Below are 12,678 nucleotides of genomic sequence, written 5' to 3'. Positions count from 1 at the left end.
CAGAAGGGAAGGAATAGTGGCACAGCTTTGCCAAAGGAACATTTGTGAGACACCACCAGAGCCAGTCCAGAATCTAATCCTGACTGGCCTTTAGATGATCACAAAATGCCCTGATATGGTTATGGCTCCGGGGAGACTTTCTCGCAGGGCTGAGACTCGAACAGGGAGGGGCTCTTTGACGTGGATGGTTCCATTAGCACCCAGCACCACTCTCAAGGCCACGTACGAGCAGCCAGGGGCAGAGGCTTCCTGAATCAAGACTGGGAGGAAGAATGAGCACCTTCAGCTGCTCATGTCAAACCTGTGATCAGACAGTTTTTAACCTACTGTATTCAGTATGAGGTACCTATTTTGGGCCAGGCAAAGCCCCATGTTTGAAGCCTGCTTCCCTTGCATTGTCACTCAGCTTCACAATAGTCCGAAATAGTGCTGGTGGCATATAGCCATTTTGCATGTGTGAACCCCGAGGCTCAGATTGTCTCAGTTCTTCCTGCTAAACTGGGACTTAAGTGCTGTGCATTTATCATGCTGGGAAACTTAGAAATCCAAGAGACGGCCTCAGCCTTAAAGGGCTTAACTTTGAGTGAGAGAGCAATCTCCAGCTGTAAAGGGACTAATTCCAGACAGTAAGTAACTGCCAGAGGAGTTTGCGGGATAAATCTCTGCTGAAGTCGAGAGGGTTTTGGCTTAGTGGTCAGCATCTCTGAGGAGCCCTGAAGGAGTGGTAAATCTAGCCTGGAGGACAGCGTCCCAGGCAGGGCAGTCCGAGGGCACGGCCTGGAGCAGGAGTCCGTGCGCTGAGCGGGGGAGGAGAGACAGTCATTGGACTGGAGGGGAGAAGTGCAGGAGGACCCGACCTTGACATGGACTGCACATAGTTTAGGGGAAATTTGTCTCAAAGCAAGGTCACTTGTAAATTAGGCCAAAAATTTAAAGCTCAGTGCTGAATACCTTATTTGTGCAGTGCTTTTTTGAAAAACAAATTTTTTCTTTCAAGATCACTTTATTATAGGGAAGGATTAGTGTTTTTCTCCTCTGAACTGTGGCCATTGAAGGAATAGTCTGAACCAAGTACAGAGTTTTGGCAGTTTTGGAACCCAAATGTTTTTCTTGTCACCCCAGTAATTTGGGGCGAGGGGCTCTTGACAGTAACACGAGTCTCACCCAAGAATCAAAATTGAAGCAAACTAATAAACTCATGCTGGTTTCTGTTTTACAGATAATCACTGCCAATCCTTGGAACACAATCGCTCTTCTCTGTGGGGCCTTCTTGGCATTATTTAAAGCAGCAGAGTTTGCCAAACTGAGTGTGAAATGGATGATCAAAATTAGGAAGAGATACCTTAAAAGAAGAGGTCAGGCAACGAACCACATAAGCTGAAGTTGCCTGTGTGGTTCACAGAACCGCCTCCATCGATGGAAGTCTTCATCGCTTCCGCTTTGATGGACTGAGTACCAGCAATCCTGTACTCACTCGAGGAACCTGTCTGCTGGGAGGGACAGCCTGTCAAACCGCAGCTTCTCACCTGGCACCAAAAGAGGCTGTTTCGAGCCTAACGGAACAGATCCAACGGATAACCTAAAAATTATTTAAGTATTTAAATTATTAATGAACATTTTTGACATACGATGTATGAATGGGGTTTGTGGAAGATGGAATTAGGTACATATCAAGTTTCCAAAGCTTTGTGAAAGCTGCCTTTCCTCTTATTTGGTTTGGTGTATAGTGAAGCTCTAACAGGATAATTAAGGGTCTGCTTTTTACCTTAGGTTTTTTCCCTTGAGGTTTTTAAAGTCGACGGAAGAGAGTGATTTTTTCCCCCCAAATCCTGATCCTCCGGATGTGTAGGTCGTGTTGGAAACCTGTGCACTGTACACAAAGGCAAAAGCCCCGTGTCTCTGGCATCATCTGCCGTTTACATTGTCCAGCCTCTGACAAGCTCTCTCATTTGTAAAATATTAAAGGAGTCTTTTTTAAAGCTACTAGGAACTAGTAAGTAGATTTCTTGTGGACTGACTGGCCACCTACCTGTCTGGCTGGAATATTTGTTGACGCAGGTCTAAGAGGTGAGAGTGATTAACACACAAAAGAACTAGGACATATGTACATAGTAGGTGCCTACTCAGTGTATTTTGATGATTCCATTAGCTAGTAAATAAAAGTTAGGTTAATACAAAAGGAATCGGTGTGCCAGTCTGAATATCTGCTAAATCAATAGGCACTGGTACGCTTCCATTCTCTGACTCCAAATAAAAGGCAGCGTGAGCCTGGGCTCCTGACACAGCTGGATCTGGACTCCAAGGTATGTCCTGACTGCGTCCAGGGAAGGGTAGGGTGGGCATGGCGACTGATGGTGGATGATCAGGAAGAGTCACGGATTGAGCCCTGTGAACTGTCCTGTAAAACCACCCATCTGAGAAAGGGGCACTCGTATGGCCCTAAAAGCCCTCGGCCTCGGCCTATGACAGAGATGACTGCCATCTGGGTATTTTTCACATGGCAGCCATCGGCTGATTTAAGGTTATGAAAATTGTTTCCGTAATTTTAAATTATTTACATGCCCTTTGCACCCAAAGAGGACTTGGCAGCATTTTCTGAATTTCATAACCTGGCTTTAGGTAATTCAAAGAGAAAGATTCAAATATATGAGTAGGGCATTTTTATCTCATGTCTAACTTAGCAGCAAGAAACTTGTGTTTTTTGGTTGAAATATTAAAAGTGAACTTGTGTAAATAAATATTCCCTGCTACTTTTCTATGCCTCAGAAGCATGCAAATTCAAGTTTTAGCCTAGGTCTCGTCTCTGTATAATCTTAGTGTAAGGCATATGCAAAGCCAGGCATAAAAGCTTACATTAACAGTACTGAAAAACAGGTGTGTGTGCCTTTTAAAGTATCTCTAAAGATGACACACCACTTTAATGTTACTTAAATATCTAATAAAATTTGCTCCAAAGAACGTAACATACTAAAACTGCATTTCCCGTATTGTGGAAAGTTGAGTGACCTTTTCAGTGTTCTTTAGAATAAGTAGATAATTAGGAAATGAGCATTTTTAGCTCGCCAAAGAAAAACTTCAACAACTATTAGCTGCAGCCTGCCAAAATCCACTCTGGCTGCTCGTCAGTAAAAGAAATCTGTGCCTAAACCTTTCAGAAAATAGCCATTTGGACCTAACCTTCACTTTCTGGAAGGCAGGGCCTTGCCTCTCTCCTGTGTCCCTAGTAGATCACCCTTTCCTGGCACCTGCCCTGGCCCTGCTGTCAGTAGTCCTGGCTGCTGGTGGGTTAGTGTGGAGACCTGGCAAGAACACGTTGACCTGGAGGGCTGAGATGGGGCGGCTGCTGGAGAACACGGTGCACTCGGAGGCATGTGCGGAGAGGAAGAGTTTCTGCTGGGGCCTCAGTGAGTGAGAGGAGTTGCTTTTACAGTGACCAAGGACTAGTGTCCAGAAGCCATGCTGCAGTTTTTCATGGATGTGAAAGAGTGGAATCAGACATCAGTAGTTGACAACTTTATAATAACCTCTGACGTTGGACTCTGCCACAATCTCCCTGCCCCCACAGAAAACCCAGTTCTCTTACTGATTACAGATTTTGAGATTTATCTTAATGGGTCTACTTTAATTAAAACTAACACTTAAGGTAAATTAAACCCATCCTCTGAACATAAAGGGACGTGAAAGAAGATGGAAGGATATCCTAGAACTTAAAATTTTATGCAAATATTCTATAAAGCATATACTTTGGTAAATGGCTGGGACACCCAACTCTGGCACATAATCTTTTTTTAGTTAGAACATATCCTACGATTTGCCTTAAAGTTTTCTATACGTATACATGTGTATATATAAAAGGGGGCAAGCTTCTGGATGCCTAAACTTAGAGCTGAAAAATGCAAAGACCACATGAGGCAAAATACAAACATAGACTTTATTAAATGCTGCTCAGTCCCCCAATGAAGATCTTTCATTACAAAACAGTTTGCCACACGACTGCAAGTTAAGAGATTGGAATGGTACTCTGACAACACAAGATGTGAGAAAGACTTGACCAAGTGAGAACGTACAGGACCTCTCTATAGTCACCTTTTTCAGAACTCTACAGAGGAAGCCTACTGCATTTCCTTTAAATAAAGCCAGGCAGTGACAGTGAGTGCTCTGCGTCGCCACATTGTGGGACTCAGAGCCTCCATCCCTGGGTCAGGAGGGGACTGGAGGAAGGGCAGGTTGTGAGGACTGGAAAGGCCCTGCCTTCAGCCTTCGGGAGGAAGAGGAGGAATGAACTGAGAGGCAGGCTGAGCGTTCACCTGCGCTGCCTCCAGTGATCTGTGCTCGTCTCACTGGGAAGTTACAGATGGAGGAGGATGTTCGTGAGGAACAATCTTAGGAATTTGGTTTACTTTCCCAGCTTTTATTTATAGTTTGTGCTTTAAAAAGCCTGGAGATTTAAGTTTTTGCTCAAATTCCAGAGTACAGTAATATCTCTAATGAAGGCAGGCTTAGGGCAGGTAACTCCCCCATCATGTTTCTGGGAGAGATGAAGGGAAGGGTAATTATACCTTAGTTTTATTTTAGGAAATATTCTTTTTCCTAGGATATAACCAAGGTCTGCAGCAATGTGAAAAGCACATTATAAAAGGGAAAAATATACAGCGCAGACTACTATATCTATGTGCAACACAATCAAAAAAAGAATTCAAGTCATAATTCTTACCACTCCCATAATTATCTCACTCATATCATAGATGAAAGTTCATTTCTGTGAAACTTCAGAAGTGACACAATAAATCAATGATTAGACAAAGGTTACAATATACTGTGGCCATGATATAGCACAGGGCTATGTTTAGTCCATATGTTTTCTCATTTACAGTTGCCAGAAAAAAAATTGGCCTTTTAATTATATTATACTGATGAGGTTTGTTTTGTAATTTTTACATATTTCAAAAAAGTGTACAAAAACTGTGCCTATCAAAGAGGTGGTAGGCTTTTTTTATTCGTCACTTGTATTGCTGAGAATACTGTGCATGTTGTAAGCACTGTTCTGCTTTTCTAGAGCTTTCTTTAGCTTTAGCTCCTCTAATTTTTTCCATAATTCTTCACGTTCCAATTCCTTCTTTTTCTCTCTGTAGATAAACCAAAATTTTTGTAATCAGAAACTGTTATTTCAGAGCCTGAAGAAGCATGCTGTTTGGCACTTTGCTGGAGAAGACCTCTTTCCCCCACATTTCACTTGAATCCCTCAACTGAAGCGTTTGGGGGCAATTCCCTGGAGCGCCTCATTACTCCTGTCCCTCTCCTAAGTGTAACACGACATCCGTGCATCTCCCATACCAACTGACAGTTGCGACTTGCTTTCCCGCCCCTGCGTGGTATCAGGCCACCACAAGGACCACCATGTCGTCCGTGCTTTACAGTGCTTTACGTGGACCAAGTACTCTCACGTAGTTAATAACTTTCTCATGTAAACCCCTTGCGGTCCCCGTAGTGGTCATGATCACTCCTTTACAGACAGAAGGACTGAAGGGTTGGCTACAAGCTCAGTCTGGAGCCATTTCCAGGTAGAATCCTCATCTTCTGGCATCACATCTCTAGCTACTAACCAGTCTGTATTTTACTGTCTCTTGTCTCTTAGATGTGAAGTGAAAACTTTAAAGTTTGAATAATCTCTCTCTAAAAAAAAGTCAAAATGTTTTATATGTTGTTTCAACTACTTAGTTTCAATTCTTAAGGAAAATACTTCTGAATAACTTGGACCAAACTATTCTGAAGGGCTATATGAACATGTGAAAAAAAACATGGGCTTATGGTTCTGCAGTTATATATGATTTAAAGGGACAAAGGTGCTCACTTATGCTGATAGTAAGACAGTGATTATTAGTCATGTGAAATATACATTTTCAAATGTAAGTTTCATATGACCCTACTCATCTTTACTTTCTTCTCATTGCTTCCTGGGGCTCAAACTAGGTACCTAATTTCTTTCTTTCTTTCTTTCTTTTTTTTTTTTTTGAGGAAGATTAGCTCTGAGTTAACATCTGCCAATCCTCCTCTTTTTGCTGAGGAAGGCTGGCCCTGAGCTAACGTCCACGCCCCTCTTCCTCTACTTTATATGTGGGATGCCTGCCACAGCATGGCTTGACAAGTGGTGCCATGTCCACACTTGGGTTTCGAACCAACGAACCCTGGGCTGCCAAAGCGGAATGTGTGAACTTAACCACTGTGCCACCGGGCCGGCCCCGGTACCTAATTTCTATATCTGCCTGAAAAGTACTATTTAAAAGAAAGAATGCATTGAGTTAGTTGTTGATGGACTAGGATGGCCTTGAAAGAGAGCTGTCCTTTCTCCACTTGCCACAAGAAAATCACGACTAAGAACTTAGAATAGATCAGCTTTTCCAAAGGGTACAGGTAATATACTTATTAGAAGTAAATGGTAACTATTATCCTCAAATGATGGGTGGACTCAGGTACAGTGGTTACTGTACTGTCCCCCTTAAGTTTGAAATAAATATATGAGAAGGAAGTAATTTTTATTTTTAAAATTTTTTTGAAAAGGAAGTAATTTTTAGATTATTTTCTAGTAATTTATGAAATTCTCAAAAAGAGGTAATCATTAAGCCAAGTTCCTAAATGCTGATGTGTCCTATCATTTATTCTCTAAAATATATATATTATTGCAAGGAGCAAAATATGAATTAATAGTACTGAGCCATAGGCACATCATTATGTGAGTTCCCTCTTCCCAAACAAGAACTGTGCTGACGTTAAAATACCACCCTGTTAAAATGTGCCACTTAAAAACTATCCAGTTATTGTGCGAGGAGCAGCTGAAGAGTTAAAGCTCACTCTGAAAGCCCATGTAGACAAAAACGATTTTCATAAATATAAGAAAGTTGTATAAAATAGTATTTAAAATTCAGCATAAACTGTATTTCACAATGCAGATGCTACCAGACTGATGAAACCTAAGGCTCAGAATAAGAAAAACAGAGGACTTATGATCCACATTAAAATCATCATTTAACCATGAGGGGAAGTTTACCTGGAAATGACTTAGAAGTGTTTAGAGACTTTCAAATTATAATGCTTAATTGACTTCTTCAACATTATAATTTTAACTTAGAGAACATAACTTATTGAACTGAATCACATTCAATTAACCTAAAATGTATAATAGACGACTTCGTAATTAAAAACATCAAATACCTTTGTCTTTCAGCTTTGTATGAGCTAGTAAGGTCATCGAAAAGCTTGCCATTCATTTCCATTAGGGTTTTCAACACATTGTATACCAATGCTACAATGGTCCTAAAAGGAAAATAAGCCAGCCCTGGGTTATTAATGCTACTAACAGATAAGCAATGTAACACGGTCATCTCTGAAATGAGTTAAAATGCTGGCTGATTCACTTAATCCACCGTAGAGATGATAAACTAAGGGGCAAGAGGTTTAGGAATCTGCTCAAGCTCATGCAGCCATCGTGGTAGAGATGGTTTGTCTGATCCCAAAACTCATGTCCTTCCCACTGTATCATGCTTAGATTAGACTAACTAAAAACGTTATGGTTATCTTCATGTCTGCTCTAGAGTCTATTGTCTCAAACCCTCAGTAACAGCATTAAAAGAAGATGAAAAAGATCCTATTACCATAATTTGTAAGAGGCAAAGTAGAAAGCAGGATAAGGATTTTACAGAAGTCAGAATATATGCAATCTAAACATCACTGATATGACCTTAAGCACATCAGCTTCTCCCTGGGGTAGTGCTGTCTGGAGAGGTGGGACTGCATACTGGCAGCAGATCAACCCACTTGGCCTTCATACAGGGTGCATCCTCCACAGATGTTGGGTTTGTCTCCCCAACAGGGTTTGACCACACAGTGGTGCAGAATGTCACACCAAATAATCCCACCATCAGGGCGATTTGCAATTTTAAATTGAAAGTAAGAACATACGGACACATACATTTACAAACGTCATAAAGCTATAAAAATAAGTGCAGAATCGGAGGAAACTGTGAGGTTAATCTTAGAGTAAGTTCTAACTTTAGAAGTTGTTCTAGTATAGGTTTCATGTATGAGTTAGGAGATCAAATGACCAAAAGGTTAAAAAAACAAAAACACAAGAACAACATAATCAACATAAAAGACACTTACTGATTCCAGTGTTCTTTGGAGATTTTGTACAAACTACCAAACATAATTGGCAGAATTTTATCAATATTCTCCTCGATCAAACTAAGAATATATTCATTATTCCAGAAGTACAATGCCCTTTCTGCAACCTAAAAAAGACATTTAGAAATGTCAAAACTAAAAGAAAAAAGAAGTAATAGTATAAAATAAAAATGGCTTCACTGAAAACATCATACCTGAAAATGAGAACTGGATACACACTTGGATATCTGCTTAAAAAGGGGCTCTTCAATTTTTTTGAACTGTGTTGGTTCAATGACATCTAAGATTTCTTCAATTTCTCCTAAAAACATCACCTAGGTTAAAAAAATTTTCTTTTAAGAAACATATTATGACAAATTATATGATGTTAATACAGAAAACATACAAATGAGAAGATTAACCTACACATTACACAGTGGACAAAAACAGTCTTGATGGCATATGCAATTTACTATAACGTACAGACATTCTACCAAGCCTCTCTAGTCCGCATAGAACAGCTCCTGCTTGGTAGCGTTGACAATACAGCCAGCCCAAAGAAGTGTAGTTTACAGCCCTGAGTTGGAAGCTCTAATAAAATGCAATATTTTTGTTGAACAAAACTGACCTCTTTCTGACTGCATGTTTTTGGCCAAAATTTCAGCAATCCTCTGATCACCTGCACAAAAGGAAAAGGTTAGCATGAATTAATAAGCAATGAAGCTGGTTAATCCCAGGAAATTTTTAATAGTTGTGATTATATTAATATCCATTCTGAAGTAAATCAATATTATTTAATATCTAAGTGTATCCCCAGACTATCTGCTCAGCCTTAGATGTTTACTAATTCAACACATATTTATTGACTGCCTTTGTACCAGATACTGTCCTAGATGCTAGGGACACAGTGATGAAAGAGAGAGATGAGGTCCCTAATTTTCATGAAGCAGGGAGACCAACATAAGTTATCAATTAAACATATAAATAAAATAATTTTAATAGCAGCAAGTGCTACTTACTAAGAAAATAAAGGAAAATATGATAAAGGCTTGGGAGGTGAGAAAGGGAGGTTATTTTAGAGAGAAACTAAGGAATAGATTTTATTTTTGAGGAAGATTAGCCCTTAGCTAACATGTGCTGCCAATCCTCCTCTTTTTGCTGAGGAAGACTGGCCCTGAGCTAACATCTGTGCTTATCTTCCTCTACTTTATGTGGGACGCCTGCCACAGCATGGCTTGACAAGCAGTGGGTAGGTCTGCACCCAGGATTTGAACCAGTGAACCCTGGGCTGCCAAAGCAGAATGTGTGAACTGAACTGCTGCACCACCGGGCTGGCCCCCAGGAACAGATAATTTCTATTATTTAAATCATTATGAAGCACCAAAAAAGTCAGAAAGCTCCCCAATTTATTTCATGGCTAGCACAGTCTCTTTTTGTTTTGGTGAGGAAGATTCGCCCTGAGCTAACATCCATGCCAATTCTCCTCCATTTTGCATGTGGGACACCTCCACAGCATGGCTGATGAGTGGAGTAGGTCCACGGCTGGGATTCGAACCTGTGAACCCGGGCCACAGAAGCAGCAGAGTACGTGGAACTTTAACCACTCGGCCACAGGGCTGGCCCCATGGCTAGCACAATCTTGATAACCAAAATACAACAAAACACAAGGCATCATGAATTTTAGTGAACAAAGTTGCAAAAATTTGTATTAAACTGAATATAACTGTATATTAACAGAATAATACTACCTGCCTATTATATCTTATTCCAGAATTCCAGGATGGCTCACTCATCAAAATTATAAGGTAAAAAGGGGGGAAAACCTATATGATCATCTCAAAAGATTTTGAAGTTATTTGATATTTTTGATTGACTATATACTCTGATAAAAATTTAGTAAGCTAGAATTAGGAAATTTATCAGAAACCATCAGCAATCATCTTATATAATGCCTTCTTGAAAATAAGCTGTAAAACCATCTGGGCCTGATGCTTTTGCAGCGACAGATCTTTGACAGCCTTTTAAGATATTGGTGTGGTCCAATAATGAAGAATACTCATTTATATCAAGATTGGGAAGGACATTATTCTGGAGCCAATCCAGTAAGATAAGGATTTGATAAATAATATTGGAAAGGAATAGAAGAATTATACTTATTTGTCTAAGTATGTAATAATTATACACCCCTAAATATTTAAAAAACTGAAAAAATACTGAAAGGAGTAGGAAAATACAATATGTGGCCACATAAAAGATAAATATATAAAAATAGATATCTTTATAAAACAAAGTATCAGTAATAATAATCAGATAAAAATAAAAAAGATACCTTTCATAACAAAAACTAATATACATGAATAAAATTTGCAAGAAATGTTTAAGATTTATATGAAGAAAAATATAAATCTTTACTGAATATCATGAAAGACTACAAATAGATGATTCAATATTATATAGATTTCTCATATACTTTTAAATTCAATATAATTTCAATCAAATACCAACTGAATTATTTTCTGAAACTAGAAACATTTATTCTAAATCCAAAAATGTAAGCAAATAGCTAAGAATTTTTGGAGTGGGTAGCAGGGAGAAAATTAATGGAATAGAACCTGCACTACTGATATCAGCAATTAAAACAAGATGATGATAGCACGGAAACTGAGAGAAAAGACACATGAAATAGAAGACTAGACAGGCTCATGTATACGGGATTTAACATATGACAAAGGTGGCATTTCAGTTCCATGGGAAACAGATTAGTCATTCAAGTGGTAGTTCTTGGACTGGTGGGCCACTATTTATAAAGAAAAAAATGTAGCTCCTTTGGTAGGTGGATCCCTAAAATGATCTCTTATGATCCTTCCTAAATTCACTACTCTTGTGTAATCTCCTCCTCTTAAGTGTGGGCTAAGTGACTTGCTTCTAACCAGCAGAATGTGGAAAAGGGGGAGAATGTCACTTCCATAGGTAGGTTACAAAAGATTGTGACTTTATGTTATCAGCAGACTCTCTCTAGAGCCTTCTCATCTTGCAAGCTTTGGTAAAGCAAGCTGCTATGTTGGACAGGCCCCCAGGGCAAGGAATTGACGGTGGCCTCTGGCCAACAGCCAACTAGGAACTGAGGCCCTCAGTCCAACAGCACTTGAGGAACAGAATTCTGCCAACAACCACGTGAAGCAGATCCTTCCTCATCTGAGCCTTTATATGAGACTCCAGCCCTGGCCGACACCTTAACTGCAGCCTTGAGAGAGACACTGAAGCAGAGGATCCAGCTAATTCGTGCCTGGATTCCTGATGCACAGAAACTATGTAATAATAAATGTTTGTGTTTTAAGCCATTAAATTTTGTGATAATTTGTTATGTAGCAGTAGACAACTAATACAGTTCCTTACCCCTGTCACACACAAATTTCGATTTCAAATGGTGTAGTGGGTTGAATGGTGGCCCCCCAAAAGATATGTCCATGTCCTAATCTCTAGAATCTATGAATGTGATTTATTTGGAAAATGGGTCTTTACAGATATAATTAAGTCAGGATCTCGAGATGAAATCATCCCAGGTTACCTGGGTGGGCCCTAAATAAACAACAAGTGTCCTTATAAGAGACGCACAGAGGAGAGACAGAAGAGGAGGCAGCAGTGTGTGACCGGAGCGAAGCAGACACAAGTCAAGGAACACCCGGAGACACCAGAAACTGGAGGAGGCAAGGAAAGAATCTCCCCAAGGGCATGTGGAGGGAGTGCAGCCCTGCCCACACCTTGATTTTGGATTCCTGCCTTCAGAACAGACAGAATAAATGTCTGTTATTTTAAGCCACCAAGTTTGTGGTAATTTGTCATGGCAGCCCTAGGAAACTACTATAGATGGAATAAAGTTTTTACAGATAAAAACTAAATCCATAAAATAACTAGAATATGAGGCTGGCCTGGTGGCACAGCGGTCAAGTGTGCACGTTCTGCTTTGGTGGCCTAGGGTTCGCTGGTTTGGATCCCAGGTGCGGACATGGTACCGCTTGACAGACCATGCTGTGGCAGGCATCCCACATATAAAGTAGAGGAAGATGGGCATGGATGTTAGCTCAGGGCCAGTCTTCCTCAGCAAAAAGAGGAGGATTGGCAGCAGTTAGCTCAGGGCTAATCTTCCTCAAAAAAAAAAAATATGATACTGGAGTATATGTGTATATATATACATTTTGTTTTCGTGAGGAAGATGGACCCTGAGCTAACATCTGTTGCCAATGCTCTTTTTGCTTGAGGAGGATTGTCACTGAGCTAACATCTGTGCCAATCTTCCTCTATTTTGCATATGGGATGCCACTATAGCATGGTTTGATGAATGGTGTGCAGGTCTGAGCCTAGGATCCGAACCGGTGAATCCTGGGTCGCTGAAGCAGAACGTGCAACCTTAACCACTATGCAACCAGGCCAGCCCCCTGGAGAATATTTTTGTAATCTCAAAGGGTATAAGGATTTTTCTTAGCATGACATCAAGGCGAGAAACCATAATGATGAATAGAT

At 40.2% G+C, this 12,678-nt stretch overlaps 2 protein-coding genes across 4 annotated transcripts in view; one reads left to right on the top strand and one right to left on the bottom strand.

The window, feature by feature from the left end:
• Positions 1 to 4,135, top strand: part of PACC1 (proton activated chloride channel 1) — a 32,547-nt gene extending 28,412 nt beyond the window's left edge. For all 3 annotated transcript variants that reach the window (XM_014834810.3, XM_070497671.1, XM_070497670.1), the window contains exon 8: positions 1,220 to 4,135. In XM_014834810.3, coding sequence (XP_014690296.1) covers positions 1,220 to 1,381 — 162 coding nt within the window. In that variant the 3' untranslated portion in view covers positions 1,382 to 4,135. The remainder of the gene's footprint in view (positions 1 to 1,219) is intronic.
• PPP2R5A (protein phosphatase 2 regulatory subunit B'alpha) overlaps positions 3,913 to 12,678 on the bottom strand; it is a 74,156-nt gene continuing 65,390 nt past the window's right edge. Inside the window, exons 9-13 of the mRNA XM_014834809.3 lie at positions 8,786 to 8,836; positions 8,373 to 8,492; positions 8,158 to 8,285; positions 7,210 to 7,311; positions 3,913 to 5,126 (exon numbers count right to left, since the gene is read on the bottom strand). Coding sequence (XP_014690295.1) covers positions 4,994 to 5,126; positions 7,210 to 7,311; positions 8,158 to 8,285; positions 8,373 to 8,492; positions 8,786 to 8,836 — 534 coding nt within the window. The 3' untranslated portion in view covers positions 3,913 to 4,993. The remainder of the gene's footprint in view (positions 5,127 to 7,209; positions 7,312 to 8,157; positions 8,286 to 8,372; positions 8,493 to 8,785; positions 8,837 to 12,678) is intronic.

The sequence above is a fragment of the Equus asinus genome, chromosome 25 (genome assembly GCF_041296235.1).
Source record: "Equus asinus isolate D_3611 breed Donkey chromosome 25, EquAss-T2T_v2, whole genome shotgun sequence".
NCBI lineage: Eukaryota > Metazoa > Chordata > Mammalia > Perissodactyla > Equidae > Equus > Equus asinus.
This window is presented reverse-complemented; position numbering and strand designations above follow the sequence as displayed.